The sequence below is a fragment of the Xyrauchen texanus genome, chromosome 30, assembly GCF_025860055.1.
Source record: "Xyrauchen texanus isolate HMW12.3.18 chromosome 30, RBS_HiC_50CHRs, whole genome shotgun sequence".
NCBI classification, from domain to species: Eukaryota; Metazoa; Chordata; class Actinopteri; order Cypriniformes; family Catostomidae; genus Xyrauchen; species Xyrauchen texanus.
Window position 1 is genome coordinate 37,408,102 of NC_068305.1, and position 22,166 is coordinate 37,430,267.

The 22,166-nt window shown below is 37.4% G+C and overlaps 2 protein-coding genes across 3 annotated transcripts in view; one reads left to right on the plus strand and one right to left on the minus strand.

The window, feature by feature from the left end:
• Positions 1-4,271: 4,271 nt before the first annotated feature.
• On the plus strand, positions 4,272-14,544 carry si:ch211-203k16.3 (fibrinogen-like protein 1). Its single transcript, XM_052098297.1, has 7 exons — positions 4,272-4,359; positions 6,538-7,048; positions 8,843-9,077; positions 9,671-9,808; positions 10,391-10,607; positions 13,012-13,207; positions 13,989-14,544. Exons 2-7 carry the CDS (start codon positions 6,701-6,703, stop codon positions 14,133-14,135), a joined length of 1,281 nt encoding a protein of 426 aa, XP_051954257.1. The 5' UTR covers positions 4,272-4,359; positions 6,538-6,700; the 3' UTR covers positions 14,136-14,544.
• Positions 14,545-15,708: 1,164 nt separating this feature from the next.
• LOC127623782 (sorting nexin-9-like) overlaps positions 15,709-22,166 on the minus strand; it is a 36,350-nt gene continuing 29,892 nt past the window's right edge. For both annotated transcript variants that reach the window (XM_052098294.1, XM_052098293.1), the window contains 4 exons: positions 20,263-20,352; positions 19,992-20,106; positions 18,218-18,309; positions 15,709-16,942 (listed from right to left, as the gene is read on the minus strand). In XM_052098294.1, coding sequence (XP_051954254.1) covers positions 16,895-16,942; positions 18,218-18,309; positions 19,992-20,106; positions 20,263-20,352 — 345 coding nt within the window. In that variant the 3' untranslated portion in view covers positions 15,709-16,894. The remainder of the gene's footprint in view (positions 16,943-18,217; positions 18,310-19,991; positions 20,107-20,262; positions 20,353-22,166) is intronic.

The window sequence follows — 22,166 nt, forward strand, 5'->3', positions numbered from 1 at the left end:
ATGCTAGCACATTTTAGCATGATTTATCACTTCGCTAGGTGATTCTAGCATGTGTTAACATGATTATAGCACGTTTTTAGCATGTTTTACCATTTCGCTAGGCGATGCTAGCATGTGTTAGCATGATTCTAGCACGTTTTTAGCATGTTGTAGTACTTCGCTAGGCAATGCTAGCATGTGTTAGCATGATGTTAACACGTTTTTTGCATATTTTAACACTTTGCTAGGCGATGCTAGCATGTGTTAGCATGATGCTAACACTTTTTTTAGCATGTTGTAGTACGTGTTGTAGTATGCCTTGCCTTTGGCAAGCACCACTAATTACTACTGGAGGAAGACTATTGTTGTGTTGTCATGGTAACCTGCATTCATGAAATCATAATCACGCTGAAAGAAGAGAAATCAGAAGAAGAGATTGTGAGTTTTATTACTCAGGGTCATTCAGAAAAATAAAACATAACTTCTTTTTATATCTTACAATATAGTTAATTTTTCCAGGTTTGGTGTTGCGCTTACCTGTAGTGTATAAAGGGCATTTCTATACAAATGTAGCTACAGGGTCCATAGTAATAAAGACAATGGTTTGCATATAGTGTTCTTTGCTTGTGATACTGTTTTATACTCATTTATGAACTTTTAAGGAAATAGTTCACACAAAAATTACAATTCTTCATTAACTCATGCTCATGTCACACATTGACAGTGTATGAGAACGGGGTATGTCAAGCTTGAAATATCACATTTGTGAATAATGAACAAAATTGTTTGGAACAAAAATGGTCAAGTTTGGGTGAACTGTGGCTTTAAAAAGAATATTCAATCAATCATGTGCTGACGTTCTTGAGTTCTTGTGGACATTAGTTCATTACCTCAGGCCATGACAAGATCAGAATTATTAGTTAACAGGATTTAAAGACTCCTCTCTCTCTCTTTGGAAAGCATAGCCTATAGAGGGCTGTACAAACACCCTAAACGTTTTTACCCTTATGTGCTCTCTAAACATTTCTAGATCAGATTTACTCAATAGTTGTGAATCTTTAGTAGCATATACTATATGTACACACAGTGGCTAACACACAGTCTACACACCCCTGTTAAAACAGCAGTTTTTTTTTTAAACATTAAACAAAGATAAATCATATCAGACTTTTTGCACCTTTAATGTGAAGATTATATCCTATGAAATGCCACTGAAAAAAGTGACACATTTCAGAGAAAAAATTAAAATCTTAGAATAACCTAACTGCATAAGTGTGCACATCCCTGAGCTAATACTTAGTTGAAGCACCCTTTGATTTTATTGCATCTCTGTTTGGATAAGAGTCTATTAGCTTGGCACATTTTGACTTTGGAATGTTTTCCCCCTCTTCTTTGCAAAAACATTCCAGATCTGTCAAATTGCGAGGGGATCTCCTGTGTACGGCCCCCTGCAGGTCCCCCCACAGATTTTCAATAGGATTCAGGTCTGGGCTGTGGCTGGGCCATTCCAAAACATGAATCTTTTTTTGCTTTGGATGTTTGCTTTGGATTATTTTCATGCTGAAAGGTGAAAGATCTCTTCATTTTCAGCCTTCTAGCAGACACTAGAATGTTCTGTGCCAAAATTGACACATACAGTACATGGAGCTATTCATGATTCCCTCCACCTTCACTAAAGCTCCAGTTCCAGTTGAAGATGTGGGAATGGTGTTCTTTTGCTGATGTGCCGTGTTGTTTTTGCAGCAAACATACCTTTTACAATTTGGGCAAAAAGTTCAATCTTGGTCTCATCAGACCATAACGCATTTCCACATGGTTTTGGGAGACAGGATATAATTTTTTCCAGGCTTGGATTTTATTTATTTATTTATTTTTCATCAGAAAAGGCTTGGACTTGCCACCCTGCCCCATAGCCCTGACAGATGAAGAATACAGGAGATAGTGGTCACACGTAGGGAGCAACCAGTACTTGCCAGAAAGAGCTGCAGCTCCTTTAATGTTGCTGTAGGCCACTTGACAGCCTCCCTGACCGGTTTTATCTCTGTCTTCATCAATTTTGGGGGGATGTCCTGTTCTTGATAATATCACTGTTGTGCCATGACTATCTTCACTGTATTCCATGGTATATCTACTGCCATGAAATTTTTTTTGTAGCCCTCACCTGAGCAATACCTTTCCACAATGAGATCCCGTTTATGCTTTGTAAGCTCTTTGTGGCCCATGGGTCTTGTAGTATCATGCAACTAAGAAGATGTCAGAAAAATCCTACAAGGACAGCTGAGATTTATTTTGAGTTAATCAGAGTCACTTCAGGTGAAGACAGGTGTACTATTTCACAAGAGCTTGATGATTGGTTGATTCTGAACACAGCCACATACCCAATTATTAAAGGATGTGCACACTTATGCAGTTAAGTTATTCTAAGTTTTTTATTTGTATTTTATTTCTCTCTGAAATGTGTCACTTTGGTTTTCAGTGGCATTGCATAGGTTTTCATTTTTACATTAAAGGTGCAAGTTGTCAGATATGATGTATCTTTGTTTCAATTTTTTTACATCACAAAAACCTGCTGTTTTAACAGGGGTGTGTAGACTTTTTATATCCTCTGTATACTGTGTATGTTATAGGGTACAACGGGGCTAAAGGCCCCCCTGTTTGTAAGGCATTTTGATTTGATTTTATCCCAAAACAATAAATAGCAACAAAACCTTCCTTAACACCTGTTTGTCACTATACATGGCAAAATGTTCCTGATCCATAAGGGCATCGTACACAATGTCTAAATTTTGATTCTGAGGTGATCTGATAGAAATGTTCAAATATTGCATATGTATGTAGCCAATGAGAATCCCTGAAAAAAATGTATTTGTCATTTTCCGTTTTTGTTCAAGGTGATTAAATCGAAAGTTTTTCAACAGCTGTGAAAGGATTGCATTATCTTAATTTTTTACTAAAAAAACCCATCTTGTTACCCTTAAATGAGAAATCAAATTACCCTTATAAATACACTGTAGAAGTATTACCCCAAGTGTGGGTTAAAAGGCTCCAACACCACCTTAAATTCTATTCAAAACAACCTTCCATTATATTTCAATTAACACTTCATACAACATAAATTCACACACAAATGATGTTGCTAATCAATATTCAATAGAATTATTTTTTTCTTTTTGATACACCTTGTGACCACATTTTCTTTTGAAGGAATATTCCAGGTTCAGTTCAAGTTAAGCTCAATCGACAGCATTTGTGGCATAATGTTGATTACCACAAAAATGTATTTCAACTCGTTCCTACTTTTCTTTAAATAAAGCAAAAATCAAGTTTACGGTGAGACACTTACAATGGAAGTGAATGTGGACAGTTTTTGGAGGGTTTAAACAGAAATGTGAATCTTATCATTTTATTAAAGCACTTACATTAATCTTCTGTTTAAACTTGTGTATTATTTGAGTTGTAAAGTAGTTTAAATGGACATTTTTACAGTCGTTTTAGTTTTTTAGTTTTTTTTAGGTTTTGTTGAGATTACATCGTCATGGTAACGAAGATGTAAAAGTGGCTATATCTTAACACAGAAAAGGTTAGTAAGTGATTTTTATCACACTAAAATCATGTTTACACGCATATCCTTTATGCGTGTGGCTAAACATTTGAAACAGTGAGTATTTTAATGTTAAAAATTGGCCCCATTCACTAGATTTTAAAAAATCTATTTAATTGTGGTAATCAACATTAAGCCACAAATGCTGTTGATAGAGATAAACATTTATTGAACCTGGAACATTCCTTTTAAGGGGTGCCTTTAGCCCTATTGTACCCTATATAGAGTGCATACAGTCTGTTTTGCATATCTGTGTTTTTATAGTACTTTTAGCATTCAATATGCAGCTGTACAAAGCATATTATTTTAAGAGTTAAAATACATTATTACATTATTATTACATATTATCCTAATTTAATTATGCACTTTATGTAATACAAAAGTGTATTTTTAAGCGTTTTATATCATTAATATGCATAGTATAAGCAATCAACAACTCTACAGACACTATTTCCCCCCTGATTACTGGTTACTGATTACAAACATCAAAACTCTGTATTTGCATATGTATTGATTGTTTGTCCATTTGATTTGATTGACCAGAATTCTGCGTATAGAGGACGATAGTCTGGTGGCTGTAATATTGTGGCTGGACCGTCTCTCCTTTCTAACTTCCTAGTCTGGAATCCAATTACACGGGATTACAAGGATAAGATGCCCACTGTATCAGCCACTCTACGACACATAGGGTGTAGAAAGAGAGGTAGAATGGCAACACGCATCGATATTTCCTCGCTGTCGTCAGTAGACAAAAAGGAGGTTTTACAGCATTGAAACAGGTAAAGATGAACATTTATATAGTCCTGTTATAGCATGAACTGTTTCCCTATAGAGTATAATAGCAAGTCTTTAATCAAATCTCTGTTGACCTCTCTTGGTGGAAAATGTTGACTGTTACCACTGTAGCGTGTTGGTTGATTGTAATGTTGTGTTTCATGTGTGCGTCAGCAGCTTCAAAACAGTTTGAGAAGTCTCTCAGGTGAGATTATGTGATACATGAAGTGTAGTGTTATGGGTAAAAGAAATGGCCTCCAAACAATCAGGTTATAGACATGTTCGCCCTTGCCTAATCAAAATGTCACATTAAGGCATAGGATGTTAGTGCTTTATAATTATGATTCATTCTCAGTATTATTCTTATTTATATATATATACTGCAGGATATGTGGCTTGACTGATTCAGTATCTCCCCTGCTAGATCTAGTGCATTTGCCTTGGGTAAGGCCCCTGAGATCATGTCTTTTGAGGGCCCACCAGCGCCACCCCTATTGCAGACCACTTTTCGAACTTGTGGCAAGGATAACGACAAAAATCAGGAAATGCATATTTTCGTAAGCTAACATTAGATTACTAAAAATAAACACTGGGGACCCAAGTGTTCAGCTTCATTTTGTTAAATGTTTTGCTTGAAAAGTGAGCCAATGCTATCTTTCTTAAAAATATACAGTTTGCACTTGATTTAATACTTAGTTATCAATGCAATGACATTCGTACATTATGAAAGTGTGACTTAAATGTCCAAATATTTTTGGGGCCACTGTATATGGTCAAGCTCAACAATTACATTGAGATATCAATGCGTTCCTTTAACACACGTGAGCAAATGTGCACAGTGCCAAGATTGTTATCTCCAAACACGTCGCCTATTCTTAGGCCATCCTTAGGCCATCACCCATCCTCTTTGAGGTTAAATACTTTCACAGAGACCGTGTTCTCTCCACGTAAGCACAGAAAAGTGCACGGGTCACCAAAGCAACTTAACCTTTTCTTAATTGGAACAACTAGACTGACCTCTGATAAGAGCAGGGACGTGGATTAAGACATTTGTGTGGGATTTATTTGAAATATCACATTGAGATAAAAAGAGATTTGTCCAGACTTTGTTTTACAACTTCTCACAGTGGCATCATAACTGTGAGTGGGTGGAAATGTACAAGTACATTTTTGAAGTGTTTAAAGACAGAAATTTGAAGCTTATAGCTTAATTTTTTACAGTATTTATGGGTTTAAGGGTTTGTTGACATTACATCGTCATGGCAACAAAGTTATAAAATTGGCTATAACTTTACTCAGAAAAGGTTGGTAAGCGAGTTCATCACGCTAAAATCACGTTGACACACATATTGTTTATGTCTTGGTGGCTATACCTGAAAAAGTATACTTTTTAATATTGAAAAAGTTTATATTTTAACGTTCAAAAATTGCCCCCAATTCACTTCCATTTTAAGTGCCTCACTATAACCCAGATTTGAGCTTTTTTTCAAAGAAAAGAAGGGGCAAGTCCAAAGTTATTTTTGTGGTAATCAACACTATGCCACAGATGCTGTCGACTGAGCTTAACTTGTATTCAACCCAGAATATTCCTTTAACAGAGTGCACTGGTTGTTGTAAGTATTAGCCATTTTTACACTGATCTTCAAGACCAATAGCATTCAACTCGAAACATTATAAATGTAACAGTGTGCACTGGTTGTTATTTTAGAAATTAGCCATTTTTGCACTGATCTTCAACTCTGTAATATTCAACACAAAACATTGTGAATGTCGCAGGGTGCACTGGTTGTTGTTGTTATAGGAATAAGCCATTTTTGCACTGATCTTCCTCGTAACATTCAACATGAAACATTGTGAATGTCTCAGGGTGCACTGTTTTTTTTTTTTTTTTTTTAAGGTATTAGCATTTTTAAACTTATATTTAACCCAGTAACATTCATCCTTAAACATTCTGAATGTGACAGGTTTCACTGTTTGTTGTTGTTTTTGGTATTAGCCATTTTTGCACTGACCTTCAACCCCGTAACATTTAACCCATATACATTTGGAAAGTAACAGGGTGGAGTGGTTGTTGTTGTTTTAGGTAGTAGCCATTTTTACACAAATCTTTAACCCCGTAACATTCAACCTTGAAACATTTTCAAAGTAACAGGTCACACTGGTTGTTGTTGTTGTTGTTTTAGGTGAATTTCCAAGGGAGTTGTGACAACCAAGTCCTAAAGAGTGTTCTTCTGTGACAAGTGAGTCCCCAACCCTTGAGACTGGAGGTCAGAGAGCTCGTACCCTGGCCTTCTCCCCCAGGGTCCTTCCAACAAGGTGGGAAGGGGGGTCAGCCGAGTGGAACACATGGAGGTCAGGTCTCTCTTGCCTTTCTCGCTAGCCATACTGTTTTTGGTAACAGGTGCGAGTGATGATGATGACAACTCACTGCACACACACCGGGTCAGTACCTCTCAATGTGGGGAGTACAGCAATCAAGTCTTGGAGGATGGGATGTGTCGATTAATGGCCACATTGCCTCAAATGGATGACCAGCGCTGCCCGGATATGTTCCGCTGTACAGATGAGGTTTCCTACTGGCTTCATGAGAACGAAGAACGCAAACAACAGATTCTGGCCTTGAAGGAGACAGTGTCTGAACTTCAAGAGGAGCTTCGCAACCACCGCCATCGAGTGAAATTGTTAGAACTACAGGTGAGTCAAAGAATGTGAGAGGATTTAGTGGATTTTAATTGCCTTGATTTTATGATAGTTGGCTCAACATTGTTCGCTACTTTAACATTAGCAAAGTGACAGATGTCATACTGTATTTGTTCTATCATAGTCCCAGCCTCAATTTGTATACCCAGGGACTGTTCTTGGATTGTCTGATCCATATTGCAGTGAAAATAATTTTCCAAAAAGAGTTTTCCAAAATCGTAAGTTCCAAACTGATTGGCTGCCTCTAGACAATTTCTGGAAATGTACGTGTTTTATAAGTCCACAATGCAAGGGTACTACAATGAGAGATTCCAAGGTAGAATTAGTTGCTGAATTAGGCAAACCTTGCAAGGTTTGTGGGATTGAATCTTTATTAAAAGCTTGTGAAGTGATTTGTACCTAACAATGGTATGTCTCTGAGCACAGCTGTTTTATCTGCAGAGGCAACTTATATGGATATCAATTCTGACTCGTAGTCAACCAACAATTTTTGTAGAACCATTTGTGGAGACTGCTGCATCTTTATTTGAATGATCTACCATTTTGTTACAAACTGGTGTGTTATAGTGGAGTTGTCGATATTTAGATTTACCTGTCCCCAAACTTCATATAAAATAGAGCTTATTGTCTCAGTGGGCAGTCTGGACGCACAAGAATAGGTCAGGTCAAATGTGTCCAAATGCTTGAGATAAGGTGGCATATTTAATCAGATAATACAATAGCTTCTACTGTATGTAGACATGGTACAATTATAGTATCATGTTTCTGACATGGTTGTACTACGGTGTTTAGAAATGCACCAAGGTAAAACCACAGCAGCTAGCTGGTGCGTGATAGCTGTATGGTCTGTATAAACCTCAGTCCCCTGGCCTCATAAAGCATACTAGCCTCTTAGTTAGCATGCCCCCCTCCCATGCTGGAGACCCTGGTTCGGAGCGGGTTGAGCAGGACCGGTTACAGTGGTGCCGTGACCCGGAAGGGTGTGAGGTTTAGGGGGGTAAGTTGAACGGGAGCCAGTTGTTACATGATAGATGTGCGGTATGTGTAAACCTCACTCCCCTGGCCTCTAGAAGCGCACTAGCGACTGACCCTAGACGCTGTAGCCTTTAGCGTCCTTGTTAGCGTGCCCACCTCCCATGCCGGCTGACGCCAATTTGAATCCTGCTCGGAGCGGGTCAAGCAGAACCGGTTACAGTAGAACAACAATTTTGTGCATTTACCGAAGTTCTATGGCAGTACCATGTTTTTATCCTGTTGCTTGGACATGTACCATAGTAGAACCATAGTATTATTTAAAATAACATGGAGTACCTTAGAAATACTACATATAAATGACAATCATTCAGTACCATGTTATATATCAAAGTACCATCTGATACCAATACTATACCATGGTACACCACACTATTTCTTTGCAAGTGCTGAGTGCTTACGATCATTCCTTGTGGCTTCGTCCAACTCGGCTTGACAGTTTTCTGTCTGAAGTCTCCTTGACCTCAAGAGCTAATTAGATTATCACAGGAGTCCTTACCTCTCTCCACGTGCCTTCATTAGTATACACCCTTAAGCAGTGTCAAATGGGATGATTCCCAGCTCACACCCACACGTCTAGATCTGCTCTGTTTCTCCTTTCCTCTTGTTTAACACAAAAAGCACACACAATACACTAAAGCGCTTGTCTCAGCCTCTTGAAAATATCTCTTTCTGTAAAGCTAACCTGAATTGTTATTGTCATACTGCATGCAATGAAATGGGAGTCGTGATGTTTGTCTATATGTCTTTTCACAGAGTGAAGAGAAAAACCGCAATAATTCGTCTCTGGAGCAGCGTTTGCACGAGTTAGAAGAGCATTACGCTGAGGCGACAACCCTGCTGCATATTCAGGGCTCCTTAATCTATGATCTCCAGGCTCAGATCCATAACCTCTCCCTGTTGGTGGAAAAAGTCAGACGTAACCCGGGCTGTATGATCAACATAGTTCGCACCAGTCCCCTGCTCAGTTCACAGGAAGCCCTGCATCCCGGTAGGCTACTGGGAGTTTGGAAAACTTTAATATTCAACAGTTTCATAATATAGCTGGTGTCCCTGTTTTAAAGCTGAAGTGTGTGGATTCTGCACCTAGCGTCGCTAAACGGAATTTTAAATATAATCACTGTTTTCAAACAGATTCCAGAAAACGCCCCATTGACACAGATTGTTCCGCCCCAAACTCACTCTATTGGTCGAGCTCAAGTTGCTGTGTCAGGGTGGATGGGCGCTCAAACAAACAGGAATGTTTTGATAGTGCCACAGTGTTACACTTTTAGGAGAAATCAACCTACAAAAGACACTAAATGTTGAATCTGCATATTAGGCGATGATTGAGTAATAATTTTGTGAATTTGGGGACGCTAGTACCGCAGAAATGACACACGTCATCTTTAAGTCTACATGTTTTTCGCCAATGTGGATCCATAGTCAGTTATTGGCATTGACCAACAGAGGGTGACAAATCATTGCACTATTCATCAGACATCCAGAAATATGACTCAGCTCATAGTTTTTAATGAGAACTGAAATTGCTCACACCTCAGGCAATACTTTTTCAATATTATTAAAACATGTTTTCCACTCCAGAGGTGCAGCATGTCAGAAACTGTCCTATTGACTGTGCATCCATCTACTACAACGGAGTGCGTCGGTCTGGGATCTATACCGTGGTGCCCTCACTGGGAGCCATGCCTGTAGAAGTCTACTGTGATATGGATACAGATGGTAAGGAACCACAGAATGCCTCAAACAATTGGAGCCCATTATATTTAAAGTGATAGTTCACCCAAAATTGAACATATTCTTGATTTACTCACCCTCATGTTGTTTACAAACCCACTTGACTTTTTATCTTCTGTGGAACCGCATTTTTCAGAATTTTTCCTGTTATGTTCCATGGACAAAAGTAAGTCAAAGAGGTTTGGAACAACACGAGGGTGAGTAAATAATGACATAATTCCTATTCTAGGGTTCTAACTAGACCCAGAAAACTGCAGAAACTTATTGTGGATGAATGACGTCTTATTTTTGCTCTGTTTATGGGAATTTAAGTTGAGGAGTAACCAAGCTAATCAAATCAAAACATCTTATAATGAACTTCCAAATGACTTCTATTATATTTCTGATGAGACTTACTGAAATTGCACCAGTGGGACATATGAGGAACTTTTTGAGGATGAAAATAGAATGCACAAATATGTTTTTGATTGTTGAATGCTACAACGCGCATTTTCTCTAATGAAAACACACACACACACACCAATGGACTCTGAGCACATGCTTCATGTCTGCTTCACTTTTTTGCAGGTGGCGGTTGGACTGTGATCCAACGCAGGCAAGATGGCTCTGTGAACTTTGACCGGAGCTGGAAGGAGTATAAAGAGGGATTTGGGGACCTACACACGGAATACTGGCTGGGAAATGAACACATCCATGACCTGAGCAGTCAGGGAGACTACACGCTCCGTATCGACATGGAGGACTGGAGTGGCAAACACAAGCATGCTGTTTATCAGACTTTTAGGTGAAGCACATCAATCACTGACTGAAAAAGGTTATCCCAAAATAATATATGAAAGATATTTATTACACTGCATTCTGAGACACCTTCTTTTGGACAAAATCTAAGGCAGCATCACATGTATCTTCATTGAGAAGGCAATCCTATATACATTGCAAGTCCAGTGGAAAAATTCATCCTAGGGAACCCTTGATCTGGGAAAGTCTCGAGAGAGTCGCATTTGCTGCTACTAAGGTTAGGGTAGAGGTCTGCATGGGCCCTGAATTCTCCTAGCCAGTACTTTTACAATATGCTGTATTTTATGCAAGTATCGCAGACAATATTTGTAACAGGAAACATATAAGGCGCAGCTGGCCCAGGGGCGAAAATTTCATCAAAATGTTGGGGGGGACAATAAACATAACAATTCTCAAGAGCAATTTTTGAAGGGGACACCAAGGGTTTTTTTGTTGTTGCCCCGTTTGCATTTGTATTATTTTATTTCTTAAACAATTATTTTAAGAATATATCATTATATTATTTACAATACACATATTTTAATTATATTTTAGGGGGGGACAACCCTAAGATAGGGGAGGTCCTGACCCCCCCAGCACACCAGAGCAGAAGGAAAAAACTATTACTACGCCGAAACTTTGCTTGGTGCGGAACAATTTGGAATATTGTGAAACAGTGTAATATTCATATAAACTCCTCTATGCAGACTGAACTTGTTCAGAACGCTGAATCTAGTGACACCGCTAAAAACAAGCTTGACGCAGTGCAATGAATGAAACAGGTGTCTTGACATGCATTTTTGAAACGTAAATTTCCTTTAAACTTGACGCGGTGTCTAAAGAATTTGCCTGTCCTGCAGAAGACGCTGAAGAAACAGTCACATGGTGGAACAGTCAAAGACGCCAATCCAGCATGTGTTTACACAGGAAAACAATGGGAAAACAGAACAGACACGTATTTGTTGTGAATGGCCCCTTACTCAGCCATTTGCATGTCTGTGAGAGCACGTGCGCAAATCAACCTGAGGTTTGTTTTTTCATTAAAGCTACACTGTTTTTTGTTAAAAAATAACAAAATGTTATTAACAAGAGAGTGCAACAGTCCATCTTCCAAACCATGTCTTTAACCAAATATACTTTGATAAATCTATAATAATGATATTATAAATATTTTAGAGCTGTCGGGTCGGATTTCACTGGAAATTGCTTATGCACTCATTCACCGTCATATCCATACACAGAGAAAAAAAGATACAGCTACTGTAGTGCACATGTGGGAGTAGCTGAAGCTGAAAGTTTGTTGTCACAACGAACGAGAAAAATTGACCATGGGTCATTAAAAACGGAGAAACTCCAGGGAATCACTTTGTAAAAACAAAGAAACCCCAAAGAGAGCAGAGTCTGTAATAAAACCTGGAACATCATCGGCTTGGCTTTTCAGAGGTGTACAACTCAAGAGATCTGAAAGAATTTAAAAGCGACCAGAGATGGCTTTTTTCTTACTCAACAGGTGAAATATTTTATTGATAGGGTTTATGTATAGTTGTGTATTCATACCAGTGCTGGACTGGTAATCTGGCATACCGGACATTTTCCCGGTGGGCCGATGCACTTTGGGGCCGATCAGGGGCAGACTGGCCATCGGGAGAACCGAGTGGGCCGGTGGGTCGCTGCGAAACATGCCGAATGGGCCACGATAAGCTAAAACGAGCCACTGCGTTGTGCAAAACGGACCGCAAAATGGCACCGCAATATGCAGAAAATGACAACGAACCCACTCAACTTTTTGGCCAGTTGCTATGTAAAATCCATGGCCGATTTCTCTTCCTAGCCCAGCCCTGATTCACACACACACACACACACACACACACACACACACACACACACACACACACACACAAACACATTTTGTGCGCAAGATGCATGCAGTTTTATTTTTTTAACCGCTAGAGGGTTAAAAGTTACTTGCTGTAGCTTTAATTACAAACCCATCATACTTGAAAAACTGAACCAAATAAGAAACTGAACTGAGTGACTTGGTTTCTCTGGTCCTGTCGGGCCTGGGTTGGGTTGCAGGTTTGGGGTAGGGTTAGGGTTGTGGTTGGAGAGTTTTCTGTGGGAGTCCAAATAAACCGTGTATGAATGTTGCATGCAACTTTTCTAAGATCGAGGGTTCCCCTCTAGACAAAACACCCAAAATGGTGAACTAAGAGTTGATAAATATATATATATATATATTTCAGAAATGAAAAGTATTGATAACATTGTCAAATTGAAATAATCAATAAAAAAATTCTGGTCTGGTAACCAAAATGTTTGTAGGTCCTAAACCGTCAAGCACTTAACCCCATGTTGGCCCCTGTTTAACTACTGAGCAGTACACTGTCCCTTATTTCTCTGTGTGATTGCAGCGTGGAAGATGAGGCCACTCAATACCGACTGCATGTGTCTGGGTTTAGTGGGACAGTGGAGGACTCCTTCAGCTGGTACCATGACAAGAAGGGATTCAGTACACCTGATACTGGCAACATCTGTGCTGAGATCTCCCATGCAGGCTGGTGGTATAACCAGTGTTTCTACGCAAATCTCAACGGCATCTACTACAAGGTGTGATATAGTGGGGCTTAACGGTTACACAATGGGTCAGTAAGGTTATGTAAAGGTAATAAGTTCAAGCCTCAGAAGAGTTGATTCACGAGGTGCAGTCACATTTACCCTTTAATCTCTGTCAGAGTACAATTTAAGGGATAGTTCACCCAAAAATTACAATTCTCTTTTCATTCTCTCATCCTCATGCCATCCCAGATGTATGAGTTTCTTTCTCCTGCTGAACACAAACAAAGATTTTTAGAAGAATATATCAGTTCTTTTGGTCCTCTCAATGCAAGTGAATGGGTACCACAATTCAGAAGCTTCACAAATCACATAAAGGCAGCATAAAAGTAATCCATAAAACTCCAGTTGTTAAAGCTGAAATATTCCCCTAAAAATCTTTGTTTGTGTTCAGCAGAACAAAGGAAGCCATATACATCTGGGATGGCATGAGGGTGAGAGAATGATGAGAGAATTTACATTTATTGGGTGAACTGTCCCTTTAAAAGAAACTCGCTGCTAATATGACATTCTTGTCCATTGTGAATATTCAGTTAAGCGGTGTCAAAAATGAAATGTCATTTTTTTTCCCCATGTTGGTTTCAAACATTTTTGATAAACGAATAGTATGTTTACATTGAATTAGCCTAAAATATCAAGTGGTAACACATTTTCCTGCACCTTGATCATAAACTAACAAAGAATAAATTGAAAAAGTGCATCAATGACCTATCCCTCAAATTTAAAACTTAAAGACAATTATTTCAAAATGATGTTCTGTTATCTTGGTTTGTAGGGGGGCCGCTACTCTCTGAAGGGGAAGAACCCACTTGGCCCAGATGGTATTGTTTGGTACACCTGGAAAGATTCTGATTACTATTCTCTGAGGAAGGTGAGCATGATGATCCGACCCAGAACCTTTCGACCGCATCTGTCACCCTGAATCAGAGTGAACGAATGACTAGCCAATCAGAGTCCTCAGAGCTACAGTGATGCAAGATGATTGGATGGATTCCTCCATTGTAGAATAGAGGGAATAGTGTGTATGGACTCAGTCCTGACTGTATTATTTAATGAAACAAGGCGCCTTTGAGTGATTTTGTTTTATTTATAGGTTTACACCAAAGAACAGAAAATGACTCCTGCAAATCTAACCACTTCAATCCTTGAAAGCCAGTCTTTGCCATTCATTGAGCCTAATTTGTATAAGTTACATGCCTATATTTTCTATACCTATGATTAATTAAGCTTTAAAATAAACATTTTGTTGACTTATTCTATAAATGTGTATTAAACAATAACATTTGATTTATTGGTAACACTTTACAATAAAGATCCATTTGATAACATTACTTAATGCATTAGGTATCATGAACAAACAATTAACTATATATATATATATATATATATATATATATATATATATATATATATATATATATATATATATACAGCATATATTAATCTTTGTTAAAGTAATAAAAAATACCTTTGTTCATTGTTAGTTCATGGTGCATTAACAAAGGTTAACGAATACAACTTTTGATTTAAAAAATGTATTAGTATGTTACAAGTAACTTTGACTAAGATTAATAAATGTTGTAACAGCATTGTTCGGTGTTCATTCATGTACACGTATTGTAAAGTGTTACCGATTGATTTCCTATATGTTTCATTTCTGTATATTTTACTTTGTGAAATGATCTGTTTCAACATGAGATAAAAAAAAAACAAAGATAATAAACCATTTATACATAAAACAACATCTTTGAAGCAGCCACATTCATATTGTCAATAAACTCACACATGACGGGGTCTGTGTCTTAAAACCTGGTGCATTGACTCGCTGTCTACTGCACACATGGACAGCTGCTGTTTACGTTAAAGGGATAATTCTCTCATTTACTCACCCTTATGCCATCCTAGTTGTGTATGACTTTCTTCTGTTGACTTCTGCCAATTTTTAGAAGAATATATCAGCTCTGTTGGTCCATTCAATACAAGTGAATGATGAAAAGAAATGTAAAGGTCCAAAAAAAACACATGACAATAATAATGATGGGTGTGATGCACTTTTGTTTACTATAAATCTCCACTTTCATTTTCTTATTTAGTTTTTGGTGTTTTATAGTAAAAAAAAAAGTACTTAAATATTGATCTCTGTGATTCTCACCCACACCTATCATATCACTTCTGAAGATATTAATTTAATTACTGGAGTTATATGGATTACTTGAATGTTGCCTTTATGTGCCTTTTGGAGCTTCACATTTCTGGTCACCATTCGCTTACATTGAATGGACCAACAGAGCTGAAACATTCTTCAAAAGTCTGACTTTTTTCTGCTGAACACACATCTGGGATGGCATGAGGGTGAGTAAATAATGAGAATTTTCATTTTTTGGGTCAAGCATGACGAAGCATTATATCAAAATGAGTGCACTTTCTTAATACCGCTGTGCAGAATACACCCACACCACATGCTTGTTCGGAAATTCATATATAAAAGAGTCATAAAGAGTACAAATCAGAATTTATTAAATCACAATTTCAAAATGTTTGTCAATCTGTGTGCAAAATCTTGCAAACACTGCTATACATAAAAATATACAGACATTGGAGAACATGCATTAGAATATAATTTCATTCTTACAAGAAAATAAATGTGATAATGGCACCGAGGTGTAAGCATCAGGTTTTGTGACAAAGCAAAGCAAGATCTGTTTGTAATTTGACTTTGGGAAGACTGTGTAATGTACATTACACCTGCAATATGGAAATAGGACCAGCCATCTCCAATGTGTTGTTTTGTCACTAACAAACTACAAACAGGATAATGCATTTGAGAGATTATAGTAAAGTGCAGTGGGTAAAATGTTTTTGTTGCAGGTTCTTGCAAACATACAAATCAAGGCACAGTGAAACTAGGCTTGGCCTCATAGTTCGTGCTGCAAAATATAATTTTCTTAAGTATTTTTGTCTTGTTTTCCAGTACAAATATCTAAACAGTCATGAAACAAGTCAAATTACTTGAGAAGCAGGATTGCATACGATATTAAAAATTTGTTTGAGAATATTTCTTGAATAAAGTTTATTTTTCTATCCTATTGGCAAATAAATAAAAAACAAATAAAGGGTTATGCTTAAAACAGGAAGAAAATTGACAATGATGTATTTTGCAATTTTGTTTCTCAAGTAAATTTATCTTGTTTAAAGGATGTTTAAATGTTTTTGAATGGAATACAAGAAAAATTAATTGCAGAGCAAAGGCTTGAACAAAACAAAAAAGGCAATTATTTATGATAATTAATTGCTCATATTTATCTTAAACCGCAACAACAGACAGAGACACAATTGACTAATAGAAGAGAGACTGTGGAACATCCATTCAAGAAAATTAATTTGTAAATCAACCCCATATAATTATTATAGTTAAAGCCCCTGACATTATCTTATTCTTTAAAGAGAATTTGTAGCTGCTTTAGTAAAAAACACTGAGCTTTTGCCTGCCGGGTCTCGCACAAGACGTTTTTCGAGCTTCCTCTTAAGACACTCTCTTTGGCCTGAGACTGACAGGATCTTTATATGGCACATGTGATATAATGACACTAATAACAGGAATAGAAAAAGAGCGACAGAAATAATGTAAGAGGAACAGAGCATTGAAGAAAGTGAGGCAGTTTGTGGGCAGTCAGTCCTCATTTACATTGTAGTGAATTGACTGTGAGCATGTCGTAGTTTCTCGGCGATCTGTGAAAAACAAACAAACAGAAGATTTAAATGACCTTTACCAAAATCACCTCAATTTTTAACAACATTTTATCACAAAAGAACACTTCTTTGAATGTTAAAGGGGTCATGACACGCATGTTTTAAATTAGTTAAAAATGTTCTTTGACATTCACTTATAATATTATTAGTAAAGATTTTTGCACACAAAAAAAAAAAAAAGTCATATTTATAAAATTATTTTCCACCCTCATTCGGACCCTCTGTCAGAAACACTCAGTTTTGGTGCTGCTTCTCCTTTAAGACTTGACAGTAAACGCCCACTGTTCTGATTGGCTCTCTGCTCTTGATTGACCTGCTCTCTCGTTGCCATCTCACTGCACACCACTACTGGGCAGGGCTACGGAAGTTATAAGGTATATTAGGTGTTGACGTGGAGGCGGTCAGATGCAAATGTCTACTACAGTGTGACATCACAATGTGGAGGAAGACGACAGAGTGGTTTTGGCAGCTTGGTTTAAGTAAATGCTCTTTTTGCAGTGAGGAGGAAGTTTTGAGTTCTGAAACTTTTAAGAACATTTTTATTCCTCATGTCATGACCCCTTTACAGGGTTCCCACACCATTTGATCAATGAATGTCCATGACTTCTCTAGTCATTCAAAGATTTTAAACACATTTTATAAAGATTGCCCTGGCAAGATGCCATTTCTAACCTATGAAATATTTTTTAACTGAGCAGAACTAGAAATGTATTTTGTAAAATTGTATTAATTTGCATGAAAATCACAAATTCAAAAATTCACTGACATTTGCAGGATTTTCATGACCGTGAAAACCCAGAATGCCTGAAAGTTTCTTTAAAGGATCAGATATTTAGGAGAATCCTAAAAAGCACCAAAAAGCTCCAAAAAGCACCATAAATATTGTCCATACAACCTGTCCTAGTATTCTGATGCCATTTCATATTGTTCAGAAATTAAACTCATTATTCATTGAAAAGCTTCCCCTCTGCCATATAGCTCTCTTCATTCACTTTTGTGCACACTGAAACCTGGCACGTCCCAACTGGATAAGTCATCAAAAATCAACTGCCGAGTTTTACAATGTTTCTTTGTCTTTTTAGGAGCTTGAGAGTTACTTTCTTTGTATGGAAAAGAGTAGCCAGGACATTGTGCAAAATATCTCCTCTTGAGCTCCATGGAAGAAAGAAAACCATAGGGTTGCGAACAACAGAATTGTTATTTTAGGGTGACCTATCTAAACTGAGGTTTTTACAATTGTTTAATACGATTTACCATCTCATAGAATTTCACTTGTTGCTCCAAGTACTGCTGCATCACCCTGTTGTAGTCATAGATGCGGTTGCTATGGAAGTGGTTCATCTCCGCTGCAGAAGAGTACAAACATGTCAAATTGATCCATTAAAGTTTCCAGCTCAGAGTATAAAGTTGATAAAACGTTCTCTTTTGTGGCACAAAAGTTCACAGACAGTGATGCTATTTTGACAAGGCAAATGTTGATCAATTTTACAGTGAACCAAAAAGTATTTGGACCCTTAAACCACTCAAATGTATTACTTTCTTTGCATTAGATAACATATATAAAAATATATGTATATATACACAGTGCATCCGGAAATTATTCCCAGCGCTTCACTTTTTTTCAACTTTTGTTACGTTACAGCCTTATTCCAAAATGGAATAAATTCATTATTTTCCTCAAAATTCTACAAACAATACCCCATAATGACAACATGAAAGAATTTTGTTTGAAATCTTTGTAAATGTATAAAAAAAAAAATAACCATGTACATAAGTTTTCTCTGGTTTCCTCCAGACATGACTCTTGCCAATCAGGGCAAAGAGTTCAATCAGACCAGAGAATTTTGTTTCTTATGGTCTGAGAGTCCTTCAGGTGCCTTTTGGCAAACTCCAGGTGGGCTGTCATATGCCTTTTACTGAGGAGTTGCTTCCATCTGGCCACTCTTCCATACAGGCCTGATTGATGGAGTGCTGCAGAGATGGTTGTTCTTCTGGAAGGTTCTCCTCTCTCCACAGAGAAATGCTGGAGCTCTGTCAGTGTGAACATCGGGTTCTTGGTCACCTGCCTGACTAAGACCCTTCTCCCACGATCACTCAGTTTGGCCGGGCGGCCAGCTCTAGGAAGAGTCCTGGTGGTTCCAAACTTCTTCCATTTACAGATGATGGAGGCCACTGTGCTCATTGGGACATTCAATGCTGCAGAAATTTTTCTGTACCCTTCCCCAGATCTGTGCATCGATACAATCCTGTCTCGGAGGTCTACAGACAATTCCTTGGACTTCATGGCTTGGTTTGTGCTCTGACATCCACTGTTAACTGTGGGACCTTATATAGACAGGTGTGTGCCTTTCTAAATCATGTCCAAATGAACTGAATTTACCACAGGTGGACTCCAATCAAGTTGTAGAAACATCTCAAGGATGATCAGTGGAAACAGGAAGCACCTGAGTTCAATTTTGAGTGTCATGGCAAAGGCTGTGAATACTTATGTACATGTGATTTTAAATTTTTACATTTTTAATAAATTTGCAAGAACTTCTTTCATGTTGTCATTATGGAGTATTATTTGTAGAATTTTGAGGAAAATAATGAATTTAATCAATTTTGGAATAAGGCATGTAACGTAACAAAACGTGGAAAAAGTGAAGCGATGTGAATACTTTCCGGATGCACTGTGTGTGTATATATAAATAATATAAAACCAAGAGGCACTTATTTTAAAGAAAGAAACACTTTTTAATTGTCAGCCATCAGTGGAACATGTCCATAGTTAACAGTGATGAACTACACATGCGGTTACTCTGCTAGGACACCTGTGTGAACTTGAGGAACACATCCACTAAAAATGCTTTGAACTAGCCGTTTTAAAATAACTGGAAAACTTAGTTCTAGGGAGAAAAAAAAAAGCATCTTTTGTTTGCAGATGCCACCTGCTTATCTTGCTATCTAATGCAATGACATTCAGAGATCTATATGTAACTTAAGCATCCAAATACTTTTTAAGGCCACTGTTTGAATGTTAATATACCTTGCAATGCGTATGACATCGTGCTGGCGCGTTTAGCCATGGTGACTTTATCTGATGTGTTGATTTTACTGGTGGCCACTAGTTTATCTCCTTCTTTTACTTTCTCTATGGCAGCCTATAAAGATAAACAATGTTCAAAAGCCAGTAATCCCATATTGGCCATTCGTTTTTCTGTGCTCCAATCGTGTATAACATTAACTTGGTCTCGTTTTATAAGGACTCTATGAAGCTAGTCTGTTGGCAGACTAGTAGTTTTCCCTCTCGTGTTTACCTTGTGAACTCCAATGGTGTCAGGAAAGCATCCGAGTAGACCTTTGTACTCATTGTTGGTTTCCATGAGGAAGTGAAGGTCTTTCTTGGGCTAGAGAAAAAAAAAAAAGACAAAACAGAGTGATTAGACCAGGCAGGGTACAAACTCACCATGGGTAACTTCATTCAAACGCACACAAAAAGTTTGTTACTCTCATACGTTCATAAACTCTTACACATGCACAAGCATACAGACAAGAATTAGAATGAAAGTAGACAGAAGCCACCATTAACTTTAGAAGAAAACACAATGAAAAATGTTGGCTCAACAACCATAACGTATGCAACTAAATAGGTACTCCGAAACATACAATGTGGAACTTACAGTGATACATAAAGAAAAATAATAATTGTGAGTTCCTTTCATTTGTTTGGCTTAAAAATCCACAAAATTAAGATTTGAAGTACTACTCAACCAAACGATCAAGTACAAAACTGATGTTCAATCATTTAAAGGAATATTCCGGGTTTAATACAAGTTAAGCTCAATTGACAGCATTTGTTGAATAATGTTGCCACAAAATTATTTCGACTCGTCCTTTCTTCTCTTTAAAAAAAAAGAACCAAACATTGAGGTTACAGTGAGGCACTTTTTGGAGGGTTTAAAAAAGGCAGAAATGTGAAGCTTATCATTTTATAAATGCACTTTTATTCATTCTTCTGTTAAAACTCATGTATTATTTGAGCTGTAAAGTTGTTTAAATCATAATTTGTATGGTAATTTTAGGGTTTGTTGACATTACATCATCATGGTTGTAAATTTGGTTATAACTTTACACAGAAAAGTTTAATAAGTGATTTTATCACACTAAAATCATGTTTACACACATATTGTTTATGTCTTGTAGCTAAACTTTTGAAACAGTGAGTATTTTAACATGAAAAAACTGGCCCCCATTCACTTCCATTGTAAGTGCCTCAATGTAACCCACAATTTTGCTTTTATTTAAAAAAATAAATAAATACAATATTGTGGTAATCAATATTGTCACAAATGCTGTTGATTGAGCTCAACTTGTATTAAATTCGGAATATTCCTTTAAGTATGTTTGTTTGGTCAAAAGCAGGGGTGCCCAATACGTCGATCGCAATCTACCAGTCGATCGCAAAGGCAATGCTGGTAGATCGCACAAAATTTAAATGTACTTTCGTTAAATTTTAATAAAAATATATATATAATGTCTTTCCTTCTTTTAGTTTCTGTCTGACTTGCACTTGATACTACTTTTGCAATACTACTGCCCGGATTAGGCAAAACTGAATGGAATCAGACACTTTTGCCTAATCCGGGCAGTAGCATCGCAATTTCGCACTCTGTTCTCAGAAGTCCTTGGAAGGCGCGCATGCGCAAACCTAGTTGTCATGGCAACTGAATAAACAAAACCTCGCCTGGTCAATATTTACTCGTCATCAGAATAAGGTAAATGCCCTGGCTATTGTAATCTATTGTGCTGTAGGTGTTTTGGGTTTAGTTTTAAAACTGAATGATATCAACATTGAACATTATTATATATTTTTTTATTAATTAGAAGATGAATTCCATGTAGGGATACATGCATTAGTCCCAACAAGCATTTTCTTATTTTAAATTAAACTGTTTTTTTTTAGTTGGTAGATCTTATTGAGTTGGTCATTTAAAAGTAGATCATCACACAAAAAAGTGTGGGCACCCCTGGTCATAAGGGAATTAAGTTTAACATTTAAGTTCTTTTCTTCTGAGCCAATTCAATTAAGTAGAGACAATATAATTTGTGATATTAGTTGCTAAATAATATTCGCGATGCATATCTTTATGTAAATATAGTTGAACGAACTGATACATTTGTGTATATCTAACAAGGTTTACTAGTTATACTGACATGACCG